Source organism: Heterodontus francisci, chromosome 6 (genome assembly GCF_036365525.1).
Source record: "Heterodontus francisci isolate sHetFra1 chromosome 6, sHetFra1.hap1, whole genome shotgun sequence".
Taxonomy (NCBI): Eukaryota; Metazoa; Chordata; class Chondrichthyes; order Heterodontiformes; family Heterodontidae; genus Heterodontus; species Heterodontus francisci.
This window is the reverse complement of record NC_090376.1, coordinates 68,545,099-68,572,689: the sequence shown is the minus strand read 5'-3', so window position 1 is coordinate 68,572,689 and position 27,591 is coordinate 68,545,099. Positions and strand designations below refer to the sequence as shown.

The 27,591-nt window shown below is 41.5% G+C and overlaps 1 protein-coding gene across 4 annotated transcripts in view; it reads left to right on the top strand.

The window, feature by feature from the left end:
- LOC137371369 (mitogen-activated protein kinase kinase kinase kinase 4) overlaps positions 1 to 27,591 on the top strand; it is a 386,728-nt gene that overhangs the window by 342,592 nt on the left and 16,545 nt on the right. For all 4 annotated transcript variants that reach the window (XM_068033852.1, XM_068033851.1, XM_068033850.1 and 1 more), the window contains 2 exons: positions 14,513 to 14,647; positions 21,048 to 21,148. In XM_068033852.1, the coding sequence (XP_067889953.1) occupies positions 14,513 to 14,647; positions 21,048 to 21,148 (236 nt within the window). The remainder of the gene's footprint in view (positions 1 to 14,512; positions 14,648 to 21,047; positions 21,149 to 27,591) is intronic.

Sequence of the window (27,591 nt, the reverse complement as noted above, 5' to 3'; positions counted from 1 at the left end):
TACTCCAGCTGTGGCCTAACTAGTGTTTTATACAGCTCCATCATAGCCTCCCTGCTTATATATTCAGTGCCTCAGCTAATAAAGGCAAGTATCCCATATGCCTTCCTAACCACCTTATCTACCTGTGCTGCTGCCTTCAGTGATATGTGGATAAGTACACCAAGGTCCCTCTGACCCTCTACTTCCTAGGGTCCTCCCATCCATTGTATATTCCCTTGCCTTGTTAGTCCTCTCAAAATGCATCACCTCACACTTCTCAGGATTAAATTCCATTTGCCACTGCTTTGCCCATCAAACTAGCCCATCTATATCGTCCTGTAATCTAAAGCTTTCCTCCTCACTATTTACAACACCACCAATTTTTGTGTCATCTGCGAACTTACGGATCATACCTCCTATATTCACGCCTAAATCTTAAATGTATACTACAAACAGTAAGGGTCCCAGCACAGATCCCTGTTGTACACCACTGGTCACAGGCTTCCAACCGCAAGAACAACCCTTGACCATCACCCTCTACCTCCTGCCACTAAGCCAATTTTGGATCCAATTTGTCAAATTGCCCTGGATCCCATGGGCTTTTACCTTCTTCACCCCCTTTCACTCGCGGGACCTTTTCAAAAGCCTTACTGAAGTCCATGTAGACTACATCAACTGCTTTGCCCTCATCCACACATCTAGTCACCTCCTCGAAAAGTTTAGTCAAGTTTGTTAGCCATGATCTCCTCCTGACAAAGCCATGCTGACTATCCTTGATTAATCTCTGCCTCTCCAAGTGGAGATTAATCCTATCCCTCAGAATTTTTTCCAGTAGTTTCCCTACCACTGATGTTGGACACCTTGGCCTGTAATTACCTGGTTTATCCCTGCTACTCTTCTTGAATAATGGTGTTGCATTCACTGTCCTCTAGTCCTCTGGCACCTCTCCTGTGGCCAGAGAGGATTTGAAAATTTGTGTCAGAGCCCCTGCTATCTCCTCCCTTGCCTCACATAGCAGCCTGGGATACATCTCATTTGGGCTTGGGGATTTATCCACTTTTTAGCCTGATAAAACCTCTAATACCTCCTCCCTTTCATTGCTAATTTGTTCAAGTATATCACAATCCACCTCGTTGAGCTCTACACCTATATCATCCTTCTCCATAGTGAACACAGATGAAAAGTAATCATTTAAAACCGCACCTATGTCCTCCAGCTCCACATCCAGATTGCCACTTTGGGGTCTCATGGGCCCTACTCTTTCCCTGGTTATCCTCTTGCCCTTAATGTACTTAAAACGCCTTGGGATTTTCCTTTATCTTGCTCACCAGTGTTTTTTCATGCCCCCTCATCACTCTCCGAATTACTTTAAGTACCCCTCTACACTTTCTATACTCCTCCAGGGCCTCTGCTGTTTTCAGCCCTCTGAATCTGCCATAAGTCTCCTTTTGTTTCATTATCCAATCCTCTATATCCCTTGACATACAGGGTTCCTTGGACTTGTTGGTCCTACCCTTCACCTTTACGGGAACGTGTTGGCCCTGAAGTCTCACTGTTCCCTTTTTGAATGACTCCCTCTGGTCTGATGCAGACTTTCCTACAAGTAACTGCTCCCAGTCCACTTCGGCCAGATCCTGTTTTATCATATTGAAGTTGCCCTCCCACCCACCCCCACCCCCCCACCCCACCCCAACCAATTCAGTACCTATATTTCCAGTCCATCTTTGTCCTTTTCCAGAACTACCTTAAATCTTAGAGTTATGATCACTATCTCCAAAATGCTCCCCCACTGACACTTTGACCACTTGTCCGGCTTCATTCTCTAAGATTAGGTCCAGTACTGCCCCTTCTCTTGTAGGACCTTGTGTGCTGGCTCAAAAAGCTCTACTGTATGCACTTTAAGAATTCCACGCCCTCTAGGCCTTTTGCACTAAGACTGTCCCAGTTAATACTGGGGAAGTTGAAATCCCCTACTATTATTACCCTATTATTTTTACACCTCTGAGATTTGCCTACATATCTCCTTATCTCTTCCTGACTGTTTGGAAGCCTATAGTACACTCCCAGCCAAGTGATTGTCCCCTTTTTGTTTTTAGGTTCTACCCATATGGCCTCATTTGAGGAACCTTCTAAGATATCATTGATCAATAGTGCAATGCCACCTCCTATTTTATACCCCCCCACCCCCACCCCGGTCACGCCTGAATATTCTATACCCTGCAATGTTGAGTTGCCAGTCCTGCCCTTCCCTCAACCATGTCTCTGTGATGGGAATATGCTATTATTGCTATGTGTTAATCAATGCCCTCAATTCATCTGCCTTACTAGTAAGACTCCTTGCATTAAAATAGATGCAATCCAGCCTTGCATTATTCGCTTGTGCCGAGATCATTAATATATATCAGAAAAAGCAAGGGTCCCAACACTGATCCCTGGGGAACTCCACGGCAACTCTTTCTGCACCCCAAAATACATCCATTAACCACTACTCTTTCTTTCCTGTCACTCAGCCAATTTCGTATTCATGTTGCTACTGCCCCTTTTATTCCATGAGCTCCAAGCTTGCTCACAGGTCTGTTGTGTGGCACTGTATCAAACACTTTTTGAAAGTCCATGTACACCATATCAACAGCGTTGCCCTCATCAACCCTCTCTATTACCTGCTCAAAAAAACTCCAGCAAGTTAGTTAAACATGATTTTCTCTTAAGAAATCCATGCTGGCTTTCCTTAATTAACTCTCATTTGTCCATACGACTATTGATTTTGTCCTGAATTACTTTTTCTGGAAGTTTTCCCACCACTGATGTTAAACTGATTGGCCTGTAGTTGCTGGGCTTATCTTTACACATACACCCTTGTTCAAAAAAGTAACGTTTGCAATTCTCCAGACCTCTGGCACAACCCCCTAAGGAAGACTGAAAAATTATGGCCAGTGCCTCCAGAATTTCCACCTTCACTTCCCTCAGTATCCTTGGATGCATCTCATCAGGCCCTGGTGCTTTATCCACTTTAAATACAGACAGCCTATCTAATACTTCCTCCATCAATCTTAAATCCCTCTGATGTCTGACTTACCTCCTCTTTCAACATTACCAAGGAAGAAGATGCAACCCAGGCAAAGACAGATGCAAAGTATTCATTTAATACCTCAGCTCTGCACTCTGCCTCCATCTGTAAATCCCCTTTCTGGTCCATAATTGGCCCCACTTCTCCTTTTACCTCAACTTTACTATTTATATGCCTATAGAAAACTTTGGGATTTCCTTTAATGCTGGCTGCCAGTCTCTTTTCATGCTTTCTCTTACTTCTCTTATTTGTTTTTTCACTTCCCCTCTGGACCTTCTGTATTCAGCCTGGTTCTTAATATTTTCTACCTGCCATTTATTTATTTTTTATTTGTTATATTTAGAGATACAGCACTGAAACAGGCCCTTTGGCCCACCGAGTCTGTGCTGACCATCAACCACCCATTTATACTAATCCTATACTAATCCCATATTCCTATCACATCCCCACCTGTCCCTATATTCTCCTACCACCTACCTATACTAGGGGTAATTTATAATGGCCAATTTACCTATCAACCTGCAAGTCTTTTGGTGGTGGGAGGAAACCGGAGTACCCGGCGAAAACCCACGCAGACACAGGGAGAACTTGCAAACTCCACACAGGCAGTACCCAGAACTGAACCCGGGTCGCTGGAGCTGTGAGGCTGCGGTGCTAACCACTGCGCCACTGTCATAAACACAAGTGCAGGGCTATGGGGAGAAGGCAGAGGATTGGAACTGAGCGAGTTGCTCTTTCAGAGAGCCAGTGCAGACTCGATGGGCCAAATGGCCTCCTGCGCTGTAACAATTCTGTGATAGAAGCTCTTGCTGTCTTTTTATATTGCTTGCTCGTTTTCTCTCGATCTATTTTCTCCCTCTTTTTTTAGTCACGTTTTGCTAGTTTCTAAAATTTTCCCAATCTTCTGGCCTGCCATTAATCTTTGCAACATTGTATGCCTTTTCTTTCAATTTAATACTACCCTTAACTTCCTTGGTTAGCCACGGATGGTTCATCCTTCTCATAGAATGTTTCTTTCTCAACTAAATATGTCTTTGTTGAAAATTATGAAATAGCTCCTTAAATGTCTGCTATTGCTTCTCTACTGTCTTACTTTTAATCTATTTCCCAGTCCACTTTAGCCAACTCTGTCTTCATAGCTTTGTAATTACATTTAAGACGCTAGTTTCAGATCCAAGGTTCTCACTGGCATGCTATGATCACTCTTCCTTCGAGGATCCTTTACTATAAAATCATTAATTAATCCTGTCTCAGTGCACATTACCAGATCTAAAATAGCCTGTTCCCTGGTTGGTTCCACAATGTATTGTTCTATGAAACTGTTCCGAATATGCACTATAAATTGTCCGTGAAGCTATCTTTGCTAATTTGATTTGTCCAATCTATATAGAGATTAGAGTCACCCATGATTATTGCAATAGCTTTCTTACAAGCACCCATTATTTCCTGATTTGTACTCTGTCCTATCGTGTAGCTACTGTTAGGGGGCCTATAAATTACTCCCATTAATGACGACTTTCCTTTGTTATTTCTTAACTCCACCCAAACTGATTCTACATCTTGATCATCTGAGCCAAGATCATTTCTCACTAATGTACCCTACTGATTTTGTTCTTTATTCACAGACCTACCCCACCTCCTTTTCCTTTCTGCCTATCCTTCTGAAATGTAAGGTACCCCTGAATATTCAGTTCCCAGGCTTGGTCACCTTGCAACCACATCTCCATAATGGCGATCAGTTCATACCCATTTATTTCTATTTGTGTGATCAATTCATCTGTCTTGTTATGAATGCTACTTGCATTCAGATAAAGAGCCTTTAATTTTGTCTTTTTACCATTTTTCCCTACTCTGACCCTATTTGCTGGTGCATTCTTAGGTTTGTACGCATAATCCCTCCTTGTCATGTGCTGGGTATTACCCATATCACTGCTCTGCACGGTTACCTTGTTCTTTCTCTTTAACTTTCTAAGTATGCCCTCGCTTAAACCCCCCCCCCACCCACTCCAACTGTTTAGTTTAAAGCACTATCTGCAGCTCTAGCTATTCGATTCGCCAGGTCACTGGTAGCAGCATGGTTCAAATGTAGCCTGTCCAAACAGAACAGCTCCCTCTTTCCCCAGTACAGGTGCCAGTGCCCCATGAATTGAAACCCATTTCTCCCACACCAAACTTTAAGTCACACATTCAACTCTGATGCAATTATGCCATTTTGCCTGTGGTTCAAGTCGTAATCCAGAGATTATTACCTTTGTGATTGTTTTTTATTTTAGCCCCTAGCTGCACATGTTCCCTCATTAGAAACACTTTCTTTGTCCTACCTATGTCGTTGGTCCCTATGTGGACTGTGACAGCTGGATCTTTTCACTCTTACTCTAAGTTCCTCTCCAGCCCCAAGGAGATGTCCTAAACCCTGCCGCTGGGTAGGCAGCACAGCCTTCGGGACTCACGTCCTGAGCTGCAGAGAACAGTATCTATCCCGTAATTATACTGTCCCCTACTACTGCTGCATTCCTTTTTACACCCCAACTTAAATACCCCTGTGTAACGGTGCTGTGGTCAGTTTGCTCATCCTTCCTGAAGTCCCTGCTCTTGTCCACGCAACCTTTTTGCTTCGGAGGCCTCCTTTCCCATGTTATAATGGCTCCACAGACTCCCTGTAACATAACATGAGTACTTTTTCTGCATAAGTGTTAGTTATACAACTAAAAATATACATTTATTGTTTTTGTTCACATGCCATTTACCAGCTCCCCAACCAAGTTATGAAGTAGATTTCAAGCAAAAAGGGGTACTTGTTCCACAAGAGAAGACTCTCTGGAAAAGCAAATTGTGATTGAGTAACCAGAAGGGAGAATCAATTCCAAAGTGAGGATTCCTCTGCTAAACACCCTGACATGTGGCCATGTATTTCCTGTGTCATAGTTGGGGTTGACTGAGCCTGGTAAATGGCACTGATTTTGAACGTCGAGAACCTCAAGTTGGCTGGCATGCAGGCATCAGCCCTGCATAACCCTAGCTACCATGCTGAAGGCAGTTGATTAATCAGGTGGCTAAAGGGGAAACTGAGATTTGGGAGGACAGTCACTGAAGGCATTTCCTGGAGATGGAACCAACAAGAACCATCCCAGTGCCTTGATATGCTGGGTAAACCCCAGTGGGACACCTGAACACCTAAACTCTCTGCAGTCAGACAAATAGAGTTGGTCTGTCGGGGATAGAGTTTAGAATCCATATCTGTACACTGTACATGTTTTGCTGAATTACTGGAACTATTGATCTCTCAGTTGTCCTTCCTCCATTCTGCAATGTCCGAATCTAACTTAGTCTATTGGCGTCTTTATTGTCACAGTTTATAGAAGGATCTAAGGAGTTTGAATTCTTGCTTTATTCTCCCTCCACATGGTTGAAGCCTTATGTTGCGCTTTTCTGTATATTCGGGAAATTGAACAGTTGTGCAAAAGAGATTTTCATCAGCCTGTGGCTTTCAATCCGGATGTTCTGTTGCGGACAGTATGCAGTAGAAGCAGAAAGTATCAGGTGTGACATTGAGAAACACAATATAAATGGGTGAACCCGAGTGTCAGTTTAATCTGCTTCTCTTTGTTCACCAGACCCAATTGTGTAGGCATTCAGCTGAAGGGGAATTGTCCATGGATATTTTTCACCCCCATTATAGTTTAGGGCGAGGAACTCTTGTGGACTCTGTCAAAGTGAATAAACCAGAGACTGAAACTATGCTCGAGTTCTTTATAGCTGTAGTTCCTGGGGCAGCCACTGGATGACAGCACCATTCTGCATCTAGTTGTGATCTTAAGCACCAGCTTTAGTTGGTGCAAGCCGTTTTTTGGCGGACCCCAGTTGATGGAAGCTATCTGGGTAGAATCAGGCTCAGACTGATGGGTTGATGGTCTCATCCATCCTTGCCAGCATAAGGGTCTTGCATAATTAAGTTGTGGTCATTTTAATCCAATTCCTATTGGGCTAAGCACATAGTGCTGGACTGCTGATAGTTTTCCACAAGTTGTCAGCAGAATTACTAATCTCTTTCAGAGAGCTCATTAAAGTCACTGGTGTGAAAGTGGATGAAAATTACACTGCTGTTGAAAGATGCGTTGAGTTTAGGACTCAAATAGTTCAGGATTAGATGGGAGGGAGTTTTGCTGTTCAGTTGCTCTGTGTTTAATCTAGTTACCAAGTGCCGAAAGTGACTCAAAACAGAAAATGCTGGAAATACTCAGGTTAGGCAACATCTGTGGAGAGAGAAACAAAGTTCACATTTCAGGCCGATGATCCTTCATCAGAACTAGAAACCGGTTAGAGATGTAACAGGTTTTAAGATATACAGAGGTGGGGAGAGGATAGGAACAAAAGGAACAGTCTGTGATCGGGTGGAAGGCAGGGGAGATTAAATGATAAAAGGAGTGATGGTGCATGGCAAAAGGGAGTGATACCTGATTTTTTTGAGGCCCCAGGCTATTGACTGGGTCTTGCTAAATCAGGGCTTTATTCATTGTTGCTGGGTCAAAATCCTGGAACTCCTTTCCTGTTAGCACTATTGGTATACCTACACCCCAAGGGTTCAAGAAGGCTCTCACCATCACCTTGTCAAGGACAATTGGGGTTGGGCAATAAATGTTAGCCTAGCCAGTGATGCCCATATCCCACGAACAAATATATAAAAAAAGGTTAATGAGTACAAAATGAATGCTTTTGGACACGTGGAATCTCTTGCATTGAAACAAAGACCAACTGACGTTTATGTACCATCTTATTGCATCTTTTAGAAGTATTTTAATGTGTTTCAAATGCAGTTAATTACTTTGAAGTGTGCAGTTGCCAATAATGCTATAATTTAACCATTAAATAAGCATAGCACACATTGTGACCAGACATGACACATTTGCCGGACTATGATTTTAAACGTCAAAAAATTTAAAATTTGAGGCCTTTGCAGTGAAATAAATTCTTCTGTTGTGGTGCCCCATGTGATGAAAACAAATAATTGAATGTTTAACTAACTCTTTGTCACTAAAGAATAAACATGACCAATATTTGTTGAACAATGAAGGTATATTTAAATTTTGTACGAGAGAAAAGTGGTCAAAAAGCGTATTTGTAATTGGGTTAGACTTTTCTTTGGTGCACTTTGTTATTTTGCTGTGTGGTTTTGCTGAAAATGGTCAGGCCTTTGGAGTACAGGTACTTTGGAATCGCTGTCAGCGAAACATTTTGCTGTGAAGTAAACAAAACCGTCTTCACTTTATTAGAGTGGGTTCTATTTTTATTTTGGATAAGTGAAAGTATTAACTTTTCAGATTTTTAAAATTGTAAATGAGACAAAAACTTTCTCCTAGGGGAGAGGGGAAATACAACAAAGGGGAGGAGCTCATAATCCTCACAACAGTGGCCTCAAAGTTCTTGCCTAAATCATTCAAGTAATTGCTAAAAAGGTTTCTCCTTTTTGAGTGATGTTGGCAGTGTCTGGCATCATTGATAATGTTTCTACATATCATTTTGAGCTGATTTTTTTTTTAAGTTATGAATTTTATTCTGAAACTTGGCCAAGTCTGGATTCAGTTGGCAAAATGTTTAAGTTTTGGTAAAGTGCAAATTGCAGGTTGGAAGTTGCAAACTGCAAAAGTGATTGGGAAATGATTAAGTTATTTCCTTGTGTCTATCAATCTTAACGATTTGTAAGGTTTTACCGGACTCTGCAACCTTTTCCCTGAGGAATTGGGTTTTCTACATTTTATCAATACAACTATTAAGCATTTTGGTAAGTGTAAACCGCTCAAGTTGATTCACTTATTTATTCCCAATGCTTTACAAATGCAATGACAGTATGCCCAAGATTAGGAACTCCAATCTGATCAGTGAGGGGTGTAAAACATACTCCTAATCCATGGGCGAATGCTCTGGACTATTATGCTAGCACACTTTCAAGTAGTTGATTATACAATAGTGGCTGATAACTGGGAGCAAGTCATTTTCTTTCCCTTGTTCCAGGAAATAATGCATTGCCAAAGTGGGAAAACTAACAAGAAGTGGAATAGCTACTTTGATGGATGAGTGTGAAATGTATTGCAAGAATGTTTAGTGGCTTTCTTACTAGATGTCATTGTGACCGATAGCCATGTAATCAACAGTTCTTGTTTATTGGAACTGAGTGACCTATAGCAGCTGAGCATGACTGGAGAAGGCAAATTAATTATATTATGTTTCTAAATTTAAGATGGACAAACACCTTTGAGGAGAGCTACACCTAGTTACAAAATATTTGCTACATAAAACTGTGAACATTTGTGAAGTACTACACACATATGCCAAGCTTAGAATTGCACTTTTTTTTTAAAAAAAGGAATGTTTGAAGTACTGGTTTATTGGGTGATGGATTGTTAATTTTCAACAAAAAAAATGTGAAGAAGGCAAAACTGATAGGTTACAAAATTTAGTGACTTAAACTCATGACAAATTTGAATGGGGTTGGGTATGCTAATGCATTGGTCAAAATAAATTATTTCATCCGACATTCTGACTGTCTTATTCCATTTCTACATAAAAACAAATTGTCATCATCTCATGGGGAAGGAAAGCAAATTATCTTGGAATATTGACCCTTTAAGAGTTTCTTGCTATGGACATATGTCGTGCTCAGGTGATCTCTCCCACATAGGCCCTCGCTCCGAACCATATCCTTAGTTTCTTATCTGTCATCAGTGACAATATTTACTCAACGGGGAATGTTACTTGTACTGTGATTTTATTTTTGTTGAACCTTCAATACTGTTTTGCCCAAAATAATATTTACAGAAAATGCTGGAAATTCTCAGCTTTGAGTTTTGCAAGTGTTATTTTCCATGAACAGGATGCTGCCATCAAGCCAAAAAACATTTTGCCTACCACACAAATGAGTAATGTGGTATATGAATTCCAGTGTCAGTGTGATGCCAGGTACGGAGGCCGTACGTCCCAACAACTGGCGGATCGTATCAAACAGCATGTCCCTTTGGCTGTTGGCAATAGGCAGAGTACTAACCATATTCAACCAGCCTGTACTTGCAAAAATCAGAACGCAATGTGATTCCGTGATTGGACAGCACTTGCTGAACAGAACTTGCTGAACAGATTTACATTCCTTGAGGCACAAAAACCCAGCAGGAAAGGTGATCCAACCATGGCAAACAAGAGAAGTTAAAGATTGTATTAGCTCAAAGGAAGTGGCTTATATAGTTGCAAAAAAAAGTAGTAAGCCTGAGGATTGGGAGCATTTTAGAATTCAGCAAAGGAGGACCAAGAAACTGATTAAAAATAAATAGAATATGGAAGTTAAGTAGCGATAAACATAAAAACAGACTGTAAAAGCTTCTATAGGTATGTAAAAAGGAAAAGATTACCAAAGACGAATGTGGGCCCACAACAGGCAGAGTAAGGAGAATTTATAATGGAGAACAAGGAAATGGCAGAGAAACTAAACAACTGCTTTGTGTCTGTCTTCATGGAGGAAGATACAAAAAAACCTCCCAGGAATACTAGCGATCCAAGGGACTAGCAAGAATGAAGAACTGAAAAAAAATTAGTGCTAGTGAAAAAAAAAGTAGTACTAAAAAAATTAATGGCTCTGAAAGTTGATAAATCCCCTGGACCTGATGATTGACATCCCAGAGTGTTGAAAGACGTGGCTGTAGAGATAGTGGAAGTGTTGGTGGTCATCTTCAAAATTCTATAGATTCTGGAACGGTTCCTGCAGATTGGAAGGTAGCAAATGTAACCCCACTATTTAAGAAAGGAGGGAGAGAGAAAATGGGGAACGACAGACCTGTTAGCCTGACAGCAATAGAAGGGAAAATGTGCGAATCTATTACAAAGGATGTGATAACTGGACACCTAGAAAATAATGGTAGGATTGGGCAGAGTCGACATGGATTTATGAAAGGGAAATCATGTTTTAAAAACCTGTTGCAGTTTTTTGAGGATATAACAAGCAGAATAGGGCAGCGCAGTGGTTAGCACTGCAGCCTCACAGCTCCAGGGACCCGGGTTCAATTCTGGGTACTGTCTGTGCGGAGTTTGCAAGTTCTCCCTGTGACTGCGTGGGTTTTCGCCGGGTGCTCCGGTTTCCTCCCACAGCCAAAGACTTGCAGGTGATAGGTAAATTGGCCATTGTAAATTGCCCCTAGTGTAGGTAGGTGGTAGGGAATATGGGATTACTGTAGGGTTAGTATAAATGGGTGGTTGTTGGTCAGCACAGACTCGGTGGGCCGAAGGGCCTGTTTCAGTGCTGTATCTCTAAATAAATAAATAAATAAATAGATAGGGGGAACCAGTGGATGTGGTGTATTTAGGTTTTCAGAAGGATTTTAGATAAGGTCTCACACAAGAGGTTAGTAATCAAAATTAGAGCACATAGGATTGGGGGTAATATACTGGCATGGATTGAGAATGGTTAACGGACAAAAAACAGAGTAGGAATGAATGAGTCATTCTCAGGATGGCAGGCAATGAGTCGTGGGGTACCACAAGGATCAGTGCTTGGGCCCCAGCTGTTCACAATCTATATCAATGATTTGGATGTGGGAACCAAATGTAATATTTCCAAGTTTGCTGATAAAACAAAACTAAGTGGGAATGTGAGTTGTGAAGAGGATGCAAAGAGGGTTCAAGGATTTAGACAAGCTAAGTGAGTGGGGGGCAAGAACATGGCAGATGGAATATAATGTGGAAAAATGTAAAGTTATCACTTTGGTAGGAAAACCAGAAATGCAGAGTATTTCTTAAATGGTGAGAGATTGGGAAGGGTTGCTGTCCCAAGGGACCTGGGTATCCTTGTTCTTAAGTCACTGAAAGCTGTTATGAAAGTGATTCTGTTTTCGTTAAAATATTTTTTGAGAATTCATAGTCAAACTGAAGAAATGTTGGACCAGTTTTTCTTTCCCCAAGAGGGTCATCAAGAGGACACTGAAGGAACTGGTTTGGCAACAACGTTTACTGGTTGTCACATGACTCAAGTTAAAAATAGAACCGAAATCCAGGTAACTGGAGAAGATGTGGGCAGAGAAGTGACAGTCATGTGCCCTTTGACAGGATAGAAACCCAGCTCAGCCCAGCCTGTTCCATCTCTTTAAAAAGCTTGCTGAAGATGTGTCACGGAGGAAGGGAGAAAAAGAGCATTCCCAAGGAAGGAGAGAAGACCACAACCCAGCTCAGCTTTCCAGAATCTCTCTAAAAGACCCTGAAAATTCCACTGTGTCAACTCATCGCGTCTCTTGTCTTTGAAGAAAAGCCTGCTAAATTATTTCTCAATGCCGCCTGAAAAGAACTGTTCTGAAAGATCCCAATGACACGTCTACATGTACTCAGAGGCTAGACTGTATGACAGTTTTGGAATACAACATATCTCCTCAGTTGTTTTCTTCAAAAATGTGCATGTATTCAGCCGAAATGTGTTTTTATCTGTAACAGAGCTCTGAACAAAAATACCTTTTTATTTTTTTCCGGTTAACTAGTATATCTGTGTATGTGTGAGGGGCTGAGATATAAAGTGAACTTTGAAATTTCAATCAATTTCATTACTGGTTAAGACTTGTTTTATAAACTGATAATTCTGTTGTTTGTTAAAGAAACCTGTTTAGTGTGTTTTATTCTGGGAAAAATAGAGTATATGATTGACAGTATCGGTAAGTGGGAAAATGTAAATATATGTGGTGAACTGTGGATAAGTGGAACTAGAATGAACAGTGCACTGCTCTCACCTCGGTCGTAACCAAGGTAACGTGTAGATGCAACAAGCAATTAGGAAGGCAAATGGTATGTTGGCCTTTATTGCAAGAGGATTTGAGTGCAGGAATAAAGTGGTCTTGCTGCAATTGTATACAGCCTTAGAGAGACTGCACCTGGAGTATTGTGTACAGTTTTGGTCTCCTTACCTAAGGAAAGACATACTTGCCATAGAGGGAGTGCAACGAAGGTTCACCAGACTGATCCCTTGGATCTTGGGATTGACCTAAGAGAAGCTCCAGGGACCCGGGTTCGATTCCGGGTACTGCCTGTGTGGAGTTTGCAAGTTCTCCCTGTGTCTGCGTGGGTTTTCTCCGGGTGCTCCGGTTTCCTCCCACAAGCCAAAAGACTTGCAGGTTGATAGGTAAATTGGCCATTATAAATTGTCACTAGTATAGGTAGGTGGTAGGGAAATATAGGGATAGGTGGGGATGTTTGGTAGGAATATGGGATTAGTGTAGGATTAGTATAAATGGGTGGTTGATGTTCGGCACAGACTCGGTGGGCCGAAGGGCCTGTTTCAGTGCTGTATCTCTAATCTAATCTAATCTAAGAAACTGGGGAGACTGGACCTGTATTCTCTAGAGTTTAGAATAATGAGAGGTGATCTCATTGAAGCATACAAAATTCTTACAGGGCTCGACAGGGTAGATGCAGGATGGATGTTTACCCTGGCTCGGGGTATCTCGAACCAGAGGACAGTCTCCGAATGAGAGGTCGGCCATTTAGCATTGAGCTGAGGAGTGCCTTTACTCAGAGGATGGTGAATCTTCAAAATTCTCTATCCCAGAGGGCTGTGGAGGCTAAGTCATTGAGTATATTCAAGACAGAGATGGATAGATTTCTAGAGATTAAAGATATCAAGGAAAATGGGGATAGAGCAGGTAAATGGCATTGAGGTAGAAGATCAGCCACCATCTAGTTGAATGGCGGAGCAGGCTCAAGGGGCTAAATGGCCTACTTGTGCTTTTATTTCCTTTGTTCCTATGTAATTCAGAGTATGCTGATAATCTTAAATTATTAGTGTAATTATCAGTCGGGCTCACAATGTGGCTTACCTCCGCTTTCTAGAAGCTACATATATTCATAGGCAGGGACCTTTCCTCTGCAGGCAAAAGGAACATGTCCAGGGGTTGTGCCTTTTTTGAATTGAACAAAAGTGTGGGGGACAGTAGTTCCCTGGTGCATTCTCCATGGCAGTTCCCTGATCAATCAGAGTGGATTTGCCAACCAATCAGCACCCTTTTCTCATGCAGTATAAGTTGTTTCTCCCTTTGAAATTTGGCATTCTTGCATCTGTCCTGATGAGTGCAAGACGAAAAGCTTTGACAGCATGTCTCTTTTAAGCAATACTTGAGTTCAAGTAAAATAATTAAACAGTAAATAGTGATTCAACAGAAGCTATCTGACCTAATTATTGCTCATAAGGCTTCAGCCAGGCAGACACCACCTGATTTTTAGCACAAAGACTGAATACTCTTCAGTCAGATAAGGCCACATATGAATTGTTAAGCTCTGTAAGCTTCAGCTCATCCAAAACACACTCACCTGCAAATTCATGCGCATGTCTTTACAAACTAATACTCTTATTACAATGCTTTGGATATCATTTTATTGTATTTCATTGTATAGTTAAACTCTCATATACTAAGCTGTAAGCATCAATAACTTTGTATTATCTGCTTAAAGGGAAGAAAAACAAATTGCGGGTATATTACCTGTCCTGGTTAAGAAACAAGATATTGCACAATGACCCTGAAGTAGAGAAAAAACAAGGCTGGACTACAGTTGGGGACTTGGAAGGATGTGTACACTACAAAGTTGGTGAGAAAATTATATGCACTTTAAAACATAAACTACACAAAGTAGCAAAGTTTTAAAAAGAAATTGACATGTCTGCAGCATTATAAATTACATGAAATATACATAATTTCATCAGCCATTGGTCTGTAGTGTGTGTGTGTGAATTCCTTTTATTAAATCCGTTTCTGGTATTCTTCTATCAATGAACCTGTAACACATGTCTACTGTTCGTTGTGTCTTGATGTATGTACATAAGTACATTTTTCTGTAATTATTAGTTGTGACTAGATTCTGTCATAGGAATGGTGTCTAGTGTGTGCAATGTCACCAGAGTTATAGAGTCACAGAGTAAATTATGACACAGAAGGAGGTCATTCAGTCCATGCTGGCTTTCCACAAAGTTATGCATTTAGTCTCACTTCCTGGCTTGAACCCCGTAGCCCTGCAAGTCCATTTCTCTCAGATGGCCATCCAACTTCTTCTAGAAGTCATCGATTGCCTCTGCTTCCACAACCCTTATGGGCAGCAAGTTCCAGGTCATTACAACCTGCTGCATAAAGAAAAAAGTGCTTCCTCATATTCCTCCTGCATCTTTTGCTCAAAATTTTCAATCTGTGTCCCCTAGTCCTCGTACCGTTTGTTAATGGGAACAGTTTTCCCTTGCCTAACTTATCTAAGCCTGTCATCATCTTGCACACTTATATTAAATCTCCCCTCAATCTCCTTTGTTCTAACGAGAACAACCCAGATTTTCCAAACTAACCTTGTAACTAAAATTCTCCATCCCTGGAACCATTCTGTTAAATCTCCTCTGTACCCTCTGAAGGACCCTCACACCCTTCCTGAAGTATAGTGACCAGAACGGGACACAATACTGAAAACCAGAGCTTTATACTGGTTCAGTGTAACTTCCCTGCTTTTGTACTCGGTGCCTCTATTTATGAACCCCACGATCCCCTATGCTTTACTAACCACTCTCTCAAAATGTCCTGCCACCTTCAAAGATCTATGCACACATGCTCCCAGGTCCTCAGTTCCTGCACACTCTTTAGAGCTGTGCCATTAAGTATATATTGCCTCTCCCTATTCCTTCTGCCAAAATGCATCACCTCACACTTCTTTCTACCATCTTTCTGCCCAATCTGCTAGCCTATCTATGTCCTGTTTCAGGCGGTTCATAGCATTTAGAAAGCATGAAGGACAAATATTCTTCATTTTAAAAGTATAGATCTGAATCATATGCCATTAAAATTGTTATGATGAGAAATTGACTAGTTACTGTCATTACAGCTCTGGAGACCTCCCCCAGACTGAGGAACAGTCTCCTATCCCTGCCAGCTAGCAGTCCAAAGTGAATTGGATTTTGGCATTCATAGGCTGGGAACAAAATCCAGCCCTGACGGCAGTAAGTGGAGGGGTGGGGGTGGGGCTCCGTAGAATTGGAGTGGCAGCGGCCACCACGGAACCCGATGCCGGGATTGCCAGGCCTGATCTTCCCAGTGGCGGGGAAGCTGCGTGGCGGCCCTCCGCCGCTCTGCAATGGAACCCGAGTCAGCATATTTAAATTACATATTTGCATGAATTAAAATGCAAACTGCAGCGATCTTGCCTTCAGTTCTCGATCTTCACGATTTGTGGCACTCGCGCCTTCACTTTCCTGTCGAGGGAAAGCTGGTGTGACCAAGGTGGGGAAGGGGTCAACTTTGTACTCTGATGGGTATAGGGCGGGGAAGGGGTGAATTCTGCACGCTGATGGGTATGGGGGTGGGGAAGGGGTGAACTCTGCCCTCTGATGGGTATGGAGGGGGAAGGGGTGAATTCTGCCCTCTGGGGGTGGGGAAGGGGTGAGTTATGCTGTCAGTATGTAAAGTGGCTGCCCACCATGTAAATACGACTGCCTGGGTCCCATGCGGGACAGCCGGCATGTTCCGCTCAGCGGGACTACAAAATCCAGCCCATAGTATTCATGTTACTTTCACAAAAGTGCTTTCCACTCTTTCTGTGACGATATTTGAAATCTCGCTCACTGACATTGAGGTAGTGGGAAGTACAAATTACACTAGTGTAGCTGAAGCTGCTGTTCTGCTGCTGTGGTGAAGGAACATCATGAAGCACAATTTGTTTGCTTAACTCTGCACCTGGCTATGCCTGATGTATTGCATGCAATAAGTATAAACCAGGAAGTATATGTTAAATTTAGTTCATTGTAAAATCATATACAGAAAGCAAAGTGAAGAGTGAAAGAAAAGTAGGAATAAGAGAGACAAAGATAAAGTCAAATGATTTTCATGTTTTTCTTGAAAAAAAATTCATTAATTAAATTCTGAAAGAATGAGACTCCGCATTTGTAAAATTAAACATTTAGTGCCAGAGAGGTTGTTTGCCAGTAATTATGACTTATCATGCAGTTAAAAATTCATTTACACCTAAATGCATTTTCTTGTGTATTTAGTGGGTAACTATTGGGTAAGTACCCCAGCCTCATGTAGTTATATGTATTTCAATATTTCAATGTCAAGTCTATTGGCGAGGCACTGGTATAGTGCCACCTGTGGAGGAGCAGGGTAACTCGGACAGCAACTTTGATTTCCATTTTTAGCTGCAAATGTGTGGACTTCAGAAATTGCTGTCTGATTTGCTGCATAATAATGGTGAGTGCGTTAGCCTCACAGTTACTCTGAACACAAAATCCAGGGCATTAAGTTTTGTTGCAGGCTGTTCTTCCCCTCCCACTTACTCTACTTTCTTCTCAATGTGCAGAAAGCTTTCAAATCAAATTTTCTTTATTCTCCCCACCTTTCATGCCAGAATTGATTCATTTTGGGATACAGTTCCATCTTCTGATATCTATCTGGTTTGAGGACCCACTTTTCTTTCTTTTTATTAGTAATTAAAAAAATTTTCGTTCAGCTAATTGGTCCATTGCATTGTGAACTTTATGGTGTCTGTCTAGAGTAACATTGCAAGAACTTCAGAAGTAAAGTTACATGCCTTGCCATGTAGCTGGGGAACAGACTTGAAAGAAATGGAGAAGCAAAAGTGATTTTTAAATATTGTTTAAAAAAAAAATCGAGAAACTTCCCTATTGAAAGTGCAATGCAATTTCTTCTCTGCTCTCCCCACCCCCCATTACACATGGCAAGTCTTAAGAAACATAAAGAAAAACAGCAACTACTGGAAATACACTGCAGTCCATTGGCATCAGAAGAGAAAAAAGACAGGATTAGAACCTTGTAATAAATGTCAGGATGTTTCTTTCAATCTTTAGCTGTACAGAGAAAAATAGCAACTGCATGGGATTAAGAGTTGAACTATCATAAATACGAGACCTAGAAGGATCTATGGTAGATCACGTTTTCAGATGATAAATAACTGAAGAAAGTATTGAAATTGAGTTTTAATATTACACTGTTTTTGTCAGCTGCTTACTTTGAATAATGTGAGATGGGAAAGAGATTTAAGATGAAACCTCTGGTCTGTAATTGCTACACTTTGGTAGGAAGGATAAGGTGACCATACATTGCTTGGATAAGAGCCTTAATGAGGTATGAAGAGCAAAGTGATCTAGGGTTACAAATACAGAAATCACTAAAGCAATGATGCAGGTTAATACGACCATTTAAAAAAAAAACTACAAAGTTGTGGGGTTCACTTACAGAGAGATAAAGTTGAAAAGCAGAGACGTTATGTTAAAGCTGTATAGAACCTTGGTTAGACCACACGTGGAGTACTGTGAACAGTTCTGGTCCCATATGATAAAAAAAGATATAGAGGCACTGGAGAAGGTGCTAAACGTTTCACAAGGATGATACCAGAGCTGAGAGGATATACTTACAGGAAAGGCTGAACAAACTGGTGCTCTTTTCTGTAGTAAAGAGAAGCGTGAGAGGTGACCGCATAGAGGTTTTTAAAATTATGAAGGAGTTTGATAAGGTAGACATAGAAAAGATGCTTCCACTTCCACTAAAATTAGGGGCCATAAATATAAGAGATACCAATAGAGAATTTAGGAGGAGTGTCTTTACTCAGAGTGATAAGAATGTGGAACTTGCTATCAATTAAGAAATAGAGGCAGGAGTAGATCATATGGCCCATCGAGTTTGCTATTCAATAAGATCATGGCTGACCTTTTACATCAACTCCATTTTCCTGCCCAGTTCTCATATTTATTTATTTTTATTTAGAGATACAGCACTGAAACAGGCCCTTCGGCCCACCGAGTCTGTGCTGACCAACAACCACCCTATTTATACTAACCCTACAGTAATCCCATATTCCCTACCACCTACCTACACTAGGGGCAATTTACAACAGCCAATTTACCTACCACCTGCAAGTCTTTGGCTGTGGGAGGAAACCGGAGCACCCAGCGAAAACCCACGCGGTCACAGGGAGAACTTGCAAACTCCACACAGGCAGTACCCAGAATCGAACCCGGGTCCCTGGAGCTGTGAGGCTGCGGTGCTAACCACTGCACCGCCCCATATCCATTGATTCCCTTAGTATCCAAAAATCTATAAATCACAGTCTTGAATGTACTCACCAACTAAGCATCCACAACCTTCTGGGGTAAAAAAAAAAACTCTGAAGATTCACAAACCTCTGAATGAAGAAATTTCTCATCATCTCAGCCCTAAATGGCCAATCCCTTATTCTGAGACTATGACCCCTATTTCTCAATTCTTCAGCCAAGGGAAACAGTCTCTCAGCCTGTACCCTCGAGCCCTCTAAAAATATATGTTTCAATGAGATCACCTCTCATTCTTCTAAACGCCAAAGAGTATAGGCCCATTCTATTCAATCTCCCCTATGAGGAGAGCCCTCTCATCCCAGGAATCAATCTAGTGAACCTTCATTGCACCCCTCTTGGTAAGTATATCCTTCCTTAGGGTAGGAGCCCAAAACTATACATAGTGCATCAAGTGCAGTTTCTCAAAAGCCCTAGGTAATTTCAATAAGACTTCTTTACTTTTATTCCAACCCCCTTGCAATAAAAGCCTTCCTAATTGTTTGCTGTACCTGCTTGTGAACTTTGTGATTTGTTTACAAGGACCCCAAATCTTTCTAAATACCAACATTTACCTGTGTCACTCCTTTTTAAATTTCAGTACTTCCGACCAAAGTGGATAATTTCATTCTTTCCCGCATTATACTCCCATCTGCCAAATCACTTAATTGGTCTATATCCCTTTTCAGCCTCTTTGTGTCCTCCTCACAGCTTACTTTCCCACCTAGCTTTATATTGTCAGAAAACTTAGATATGTTACACTTAGACCCCTCATCTAAGTCATTGCTGTAAATTGTAAATAACTGAGGTCCAAGCATTGGTCATTGTGGGAGTCCACTAGTTACATCCTGGAAATTCCTACTCTCTATTTATTGTCAATTAACCAATCCTCAGTCCATGCTAATATATTGCTCCGAATCTGATCATCCCTAATCTTGTGCAACAATCTGTTGTGGCATCTTACTGAGTGCCTTCTGAAAATCCAAATATATTACATTCACTGGTTCTCCCTTATCTACCTAATTAGTTGCACCCTCAAAAAACTCTTCTTAAAAAAAAAAACTTGTCAAACACAATTTCCCTTTCATAATATGAAAACAAAGCACTGTGAATGCTGGAAATCTGAAATAAAAGCTGAAAATGCTGGAAATACTCAGCAAGTCAAGCAGCATCTGTGGAGAGAAAATCAGTTAACATTTAAGGTCAATGACCTTCAGAATCATGCCTAATATTGTAAATTCCATGTGCCCTGTTATCCACATCCTTAATAGATTATAGCATTTTCCCTATTATTGATATCAGGCTAACTGGCCTATAGTACCTTATTTTCTCTCCCTCCTTTATTGGACAGTGGGGTTACATTTGTTTCCTTCCAATCTATAGGGACCATGTAAGAATTCTGGAAGATCATTATCAATGCATCCATTATCTCTGTAGCCACCACTTTTAAAACCCGAGGGTGTAAGCCACCAGGTCCTGGAGATCTGTCAGCTTTTAGTCCCATTAAATTTCCAGTACTTTTTCTTCACTAATAACTATTTTAAGTTTCTCATTCTTGTTAGACCCTTGGTTTACAAAGAGTAGTTGAGGCAAATAGCATAGATGCATTTAAGGGGAAGCTAGATGAGTACGTGACGGAGAAAAAAATAGAAGTATATGCTGATAGGTTTAGATAAAGTGGGGTGGTTCTTGGTCGGCACAGACTAGGTGGGCCGAAGGGCCTGTTTCAGTGCTGTATCTCTAAATAAATAAATAAATTATCCATTCTATCACATTGCTATTTTCTGTGTTATTAAGGCATCAAGTTAACCTGGTGGTTGAATTATTAAACTGGTTTAAGTAGGGTTACTTAAAGTTAGCTGTAAATGTTTTACTTCTGTCGATATAATACTAAATATTAATTTCCTTTTCCAGTAAAATATGAAAGGATCAAATTTTTAGTGATTGCTTTGAAGAATTCTGTGGAAGTCTATGCATGGGCACCAAAGCCATACCACAAATTTATGGCCTTTAAGGTAAGTGGTAACTCCTGAAAGTGCTGCCATAGTTTCAGTTTGTAGTTGGTTTCAGCTGTGGCTCAGTTGGTAGCACTCTCGCCTCTGAGTCAGAAAGTGTTGGTTCAAGTCCCGCTCCTTGTGACTATAGCCCAAAAATCTAACCTGACACTCCACTGCATTCTAAGGAAGTACAGCACTGTCAGAGGACTGTCTTTTAGATGAAATGCTAAGCCAAGGCCTAGTCTGTCCCTTCAAGTGGTTTAAAGGATCCCATGGCACAATTTTGAAGGAGCTGCCTGGCCAGTACTTACCCCTCAATTAAACTCTCTAAAACAGGTTAACTGGTCATATCAAATTACCATGTGAGCTTGGTGTGTACAAATTGGCTCCCACATTTCTTGCATTGCAACAGTGACTACACTTAAAAGTACTTCATTGGCTGTAAAGCACTTCAGGAAACACTAATTCTATTTAAATAGCATTTTCCACAAGCCTGTCTTTGTTTTTGGAATATTTGGCATGTCAACAGTGATGACAATTTTCTACAACTATGATGTCTACCATTGTATGGCTAGGGGCTGCAGTAAAAAGCAGAACTATAAAGGTAATAATTTCTGGATTACTACCTGAACTATGAGCAAATTGGTATAGGGCCAATAAGGTCAGAGAGTTGAATGCATAGCTCAAAGATTGGTGTGGGAGAAATGGGTTTCAATTCATGGGGCACTGGCACCAGTACTGGGGAAAGAGGGAGCTGTTTTCCATTGGGACGGGCTTCACTTGGACAGTGCTGGGACCAGTGTCCTGGTGAATCAAATAACAAGGGCTGTAAATAGTGCTTTAAACTAAATAGCTGGTGGGGGGGTGGGCGGTGGGGTTGGTGGTTGGGGTGTGGATAGTGTTCAAGTGAGGGGAAACTTAGGAAGTTAGAGAGAAAGGAGAAGGCAATATTGCAGGGTAAGGATAGGGTAATGATAATCAGAGAGTGACAGGAAGGGACAGCGTACAAACATAAGAATGCACCAACAAATAGTGTCAGAGTAGGGAAAAATGATAAGCCAAAATTAAAGGCTCTTTTCTGAATGCTATTCGCATTCAGATACAAGATAGGTGAATTGATGGCACAAATAGAAATAAATGGGTAAGATCCAATAGCCATTAAAGAAGGAAAGATTTGCATTTATATCGCACCCTTCACGGCCATTGAACGTCTCAAAGCACTTCACAGCCAGTGAAGTACTTTTGAAGTGTAGTCACTGTTGTAACATAGGAAACGTAGCAGCCAGTAAGCACACAGAAAGTGCTCTCAAACACCAATGTGATAATCACTAGATAATCTGTTTTAGTGATGTTGATCAAGGGGTAAATATTGGCCAGGGCACTGGGGTAACTCCTCTGCTCCTCTTCAAAATAGTGCAATGGGAGCACAAGAAATAGGAGCAGGAGTAGACCATATGGTCCATCAAGCCTGCTCCATCATTCAAAACAATCATGACTGATCTTAGGATTCAACCCCGCTTTCCCACCTGCCCACTGTACTCCTGGATTCCCTGAGAGACCAAAAATCTGTGTATCCCAGCCTTAAATGTATTCAAAAGTGGAGCATCCACAACCCTCTAGGGTAGAGAATTCCAAAGATTCCAACCCCTTGAGTGAAGTAATTCTCCTCATCTCAGTCCTAAATGATCATCCCCTTATCCTGATACTGTGGCCCCATGTTTTAGATTCCCTAACCAGCAGAAATAATCTCTGTGTCTACCCTCTCCCCGGCCCCTTTAGAATCTTAATATGTTTCAATGCAATCACCTTCCATTCTTCTAAACTCCAGAGAATACAGGCCCAATTATAGGACAACCCTGTCATCCCCGGGACCAATCTAGTGAACCTTTGCTGCACTGCATCCAATGCAAGTATATAGTTCCTTAGATATGGAGACCAAAACTGAGCATAATATTCCAGATGCGGTCTCACCAAAACCCTGTACAATTGTAGCAATACTCCCTTATTCCTGTCCTCCAATCCCCTTGCAATAAAGGCCAATATTTGCCTTTCTAATTGCTTGTTGTACCTGCATGTTAACTTTCTGCGTTCCTTGTACAAGCACACCCAAGTCTCTTTGAACATCGACATTTACAAGTTGCACACCTTTTAAAAAAAATTCTGCTTTTCTATTCTTACAACCAAAGTGCATAACATCACACTTCCCTACATTATACTCCATCTGCCGTCTTGTTTCCCACTCACTTAACCAGAGACATGGTTGTAAGGTGACAAAGGGTGGGAACTGAATATTCAAGGGTACTTGATATTTCAGAAGGATAGGCAGAAAGGAAAGGAGGTGGGGTAGCTCTGTTAATAAAAGATGGGATCAGTACATGTGAGACATGATCTTTGCTCTGAAGAACAAGATGTAGAAACAGTGGAGTGGAAATCAGAAGTAGCAAGGGAAAGAGGTCACTGGCAGGAGTAGACTATAGGCCCCTAACAGTGGCTACACTGTAGGACAGAATATAAATCAAGAAATAATGAGGGCTTGTTAGAAAGGTGCTGCAATAATCATGGGCGACTTTAATCTCCAATAGATTGGACAAATTAATTTAGCAAAGGTAGCTTTGAGGACGAATTCACAGGGCTGGCTTTTGTTCTCAGCCTGATGTTGGGTTCCATGGCTGGGGGGGTACCCGAGAATCGGAGTGGCAGTGGCCGTCACGGAACGATATTCCTGGCAACGGGGAAGGTCTGTAGCGGCCCCTCCGCCGCTCTGCAGGACCCTGGTTTAAATATTTAAAATACCTATCTACGTACATTACCATGCCATCTGCCGCGATCTTCTGATCCATTCCCAATCTTCAGCGTGACGTGCACTCACGTGCCTTCACTTTCCCGAAGCTGGTGCCACCAAGGGGGTGATGGGGTTTCCCCTGCATTCTAAACATAGATTGGGGGGGGGGGGGCGGGGGGGTGGTGCATGGGGAAGGGGTCAACTCTGCATTCTGAGTATAGATGGGGGGAGATGGGTCAACTCTGCATTATTTTGAACAGTTTGCAAGGCTGGCAACCTTATAAAAATGGCGCCAGCGCCTGCTCTGGCAAAGGGACATAGGAGCAGAAGTAGGCCATTCAGCCCTTCAAGCCTGCTCTGCCATTCACTACGATTATGGCTGATCATTCACTTCAATGCCTTTTTTCCACACTATTCCCAAATCCCATTGGTATTTAGAAATCTATCAATCGCTACTTTAAACGTACTCAATGACTGAGCTTCCACAGCCCTCTGGGATAGAGAATTGCAAAGTTTCACTACCCTCTGAGTAAAGACATTTTTCTTCATCACTGTTGTAAGCGGCTTCCCCCTTATTTTAAAATTGTGTTCCTAGTTCTAGACTCCCCAACCAGGGGAAACATCTTACCTGCATCTACCGTGTAGGTTTCCATGAGATCACCCCTCATTCTTAGAAACTCTAGAGAATGTAGGCCCAGATTCCCCAATATCTCTTCATAGGACAGTCCCGCCATCCCGGAAATAAGTTTGGTGAACCTTCACTGCGCTCCCTCTATGGCAATAATATCCTTTCTAAGGTAAGGGGACCAAAAATGCACACAGTACTCCAGGTGTGGTCTAATCAAGGTTCTATACAACTGAAGCAAGACTTCACTACTCCTGTACTTAAATCCTCTTGCGATAAAGGCTAACATACCATTAGCCTTCCTGATTGCTTGCTGCAACTGCATGTTAGCTTTCAGTGACTTATTGACAAGGACACCCAGGTCCCTTTGTACATCTACACTTTCTAATCTCTTAACATTTAAGAAATACTCTGCATATCAATTCCACCTACCAAAATGGATAACCTCACATTTCTCCACATTAAATTCCATCTGCCACGTTCTTGCCCACTCACTAAGTCTGTCCAAATCCCCTTGAAGTTGGTTCCTCACAATACACATTCCCATCTAGTTTTATGTCATCTGCGAACTTGGAAATATTACATTTGGTCCCTACATCCAAATCATTGATTATATATTGTGAACAGCTGGGACCCGAGTACTGATACTTGCGGTACCCCACTAGACACAGCCTGCCATCGTGAGAATGACCTATATATTCCTACTCTCGGTTTTCTGCCTGTTAACCAATGTTTAATCCATGCTGGTATATTACCTCCTATCCCATGTGCTTTAATTTTGCTAACCAACCTCCTGTGGGAGACTTTATCAAAAGCCTTCTGAAAATCCAAGTATACTGTGTCCACCACCTCCCCTTTATCAATTCTGTAGTAACATCCTCAAAAAACTCCAACAGGTTCATCAAACATGATTTCCCATTCATAAATCGATGTAGACTATGCCCAGTCAGATCCAAGTGTTCATTTATCACATCCTTTAGAATAGATTCTAACATTTTCCCAACTACTGATGTAAGGCTAACAGGTCTGTAGTTCCCTGTTTTCTCTCTCCCTTCTTAAATAGTGGGGTGACATTTGCTACCTTCCAATTTGCAGGAACTATTCCAGAATCTATAGAATTTTGGACGATGATCACCAATGCATCCACTATCTCCATAGCTATCTCTTTCAACACTCTGGGATGTAGAATACCAGGTCTTAGGGACTACCAACCTTCAGCCCCATTAATTTCTCCAATACAACCTTACTAATAGTAATTTCCTTCAATTCCTCATTCCCCCTAATCCCTTAGATCTCTAATTCTGGGAGATTTCTTGTATCTTCCTCAGTGAAGTCACACAACATAATCATTTAGCTTCTCTGCCTTTCCTCTATTCCCCATTATGAATTCCCCTGACTCTGCCTGTAATGGACCCACATTTGTCTTGGCCAAACGTTTCCTTTTTACATACCTGTAGAAGCTTTTACATTCCTTTTTTATGTTTTTGCTAGTTTGCATTCATATTCTATTCTCCCTTTCTTTATCAATTTCTTGGTCCTCTTTTGCTGTATTCTAAAATCCTCCCAAACCTCAGGTTTACTACTACTTCTGGCAACTTTATAGGCCTCTTTTAATCTTATACAATCCTTAACTTCCTTTGTTAGCCAATGTTGACTGCATTTACTATTGAGGTTTTTGTGCCTTGAAGTAACCTATGTAATAATTCTTTGAAGACTATCCATTATCCATGTCCTGTCACACCTTTTAATGTATTTTCCTAATCCACCTCAGCCCCTCATACTTTCATAATTTCCTTTGTTCAAATTTAACACCCTGGCTTCAGGTTGCCAATGCCGTCTCTGCCACGTGATTGGAAGGGCGGGTCAACCGTTGCAGCAGGGCAAAAAAAAATCTAGCCCATAGACTGCATTTGGAACAATTTCTTGGGACAATGCATTGTAGAGCCAGGCTATTTTAGATCTGGTAATGTGTAATGAGACCAGATTAATTAATGATCTGATAATAAAGGATTCTCTAGCATGATAGAATTTCACATTCCGTTTGAGAGTGAGAAACTTGGGTCTGAAACTGGTATCTTAAATAAAGGCAGTTACAAAAGTATGAAGACAGAGTTAACTAAAATGGACTGGGGCACAGATTAAAAGGTAAAATGGTAGATAAACAGTGGCAGACATTTAAGGAGATATTTCATAATTCTCATCAAAGATGTATACCATTGAGAAAGAAAGACTCCGAGAAGGATGCACCATCCGTGGCTAATTAAAGAAATTAAGGATGATATCAATTTGAAGGAAAAGGCATGCAATAACGAAGATTAGTGGTAGGCCAGAAGATTGGGAAAACTATAGAAACTAGCAAAGGATGACTCAAAGAAATGGAGGAAAATAGGTACCACAAATATAAAAACAGACAGTAAGACCTTCTACAAACATAAATAGGAAGAGAGTAGCTAAAGTAAACATTGGTCCCTTAGAGGATGAGACTGGACAATTAATAATGGGAAACAAGAAAATGGCAGAGACTTTGAACAAATATTTTGTGTCTGCCTTCACCATAAAAGTCACAAAGCATCCCAGTAATGGGAGAAAATCAGGGGCAAAAGGAACTTAAAACTATCATTAGAGAAAAAGTACCAGGCAAATTAATATGAATAAAGGTTGACAAGTCCACTGGACCTGACGGCCTGCATCCTGGGGTCTTAAAAAAAAAAAAGTGGCTGCACAGTGGCGCAGTGGTTAGCACCGCAGCCTCACAGCTCTAGCGACCCGGGTTCAATTCTGGGTACTGCCTGTGTGGAGTTTGCAAGTTCTCCCTGTGTCTGCGTGGGTTTCCTCCGGGTGCTCCGGTTTCCTCCCACAGCCAAAAGACTTGCAGGTTGATAGGTAAATTGGCCATTATAAATTGCCCCTAGTATAGGTAGGTGGTAGGGGAATATAGGGACAGGTGAGGATGTGGTAGGAATATGGGATTAGTGTAGGATTAGTATAACTGGGTGGTTGATGGTCGGCACAGACTCGGTGGGCCGAAGGGCCTGTTTCAGTGCTGTATCTCTT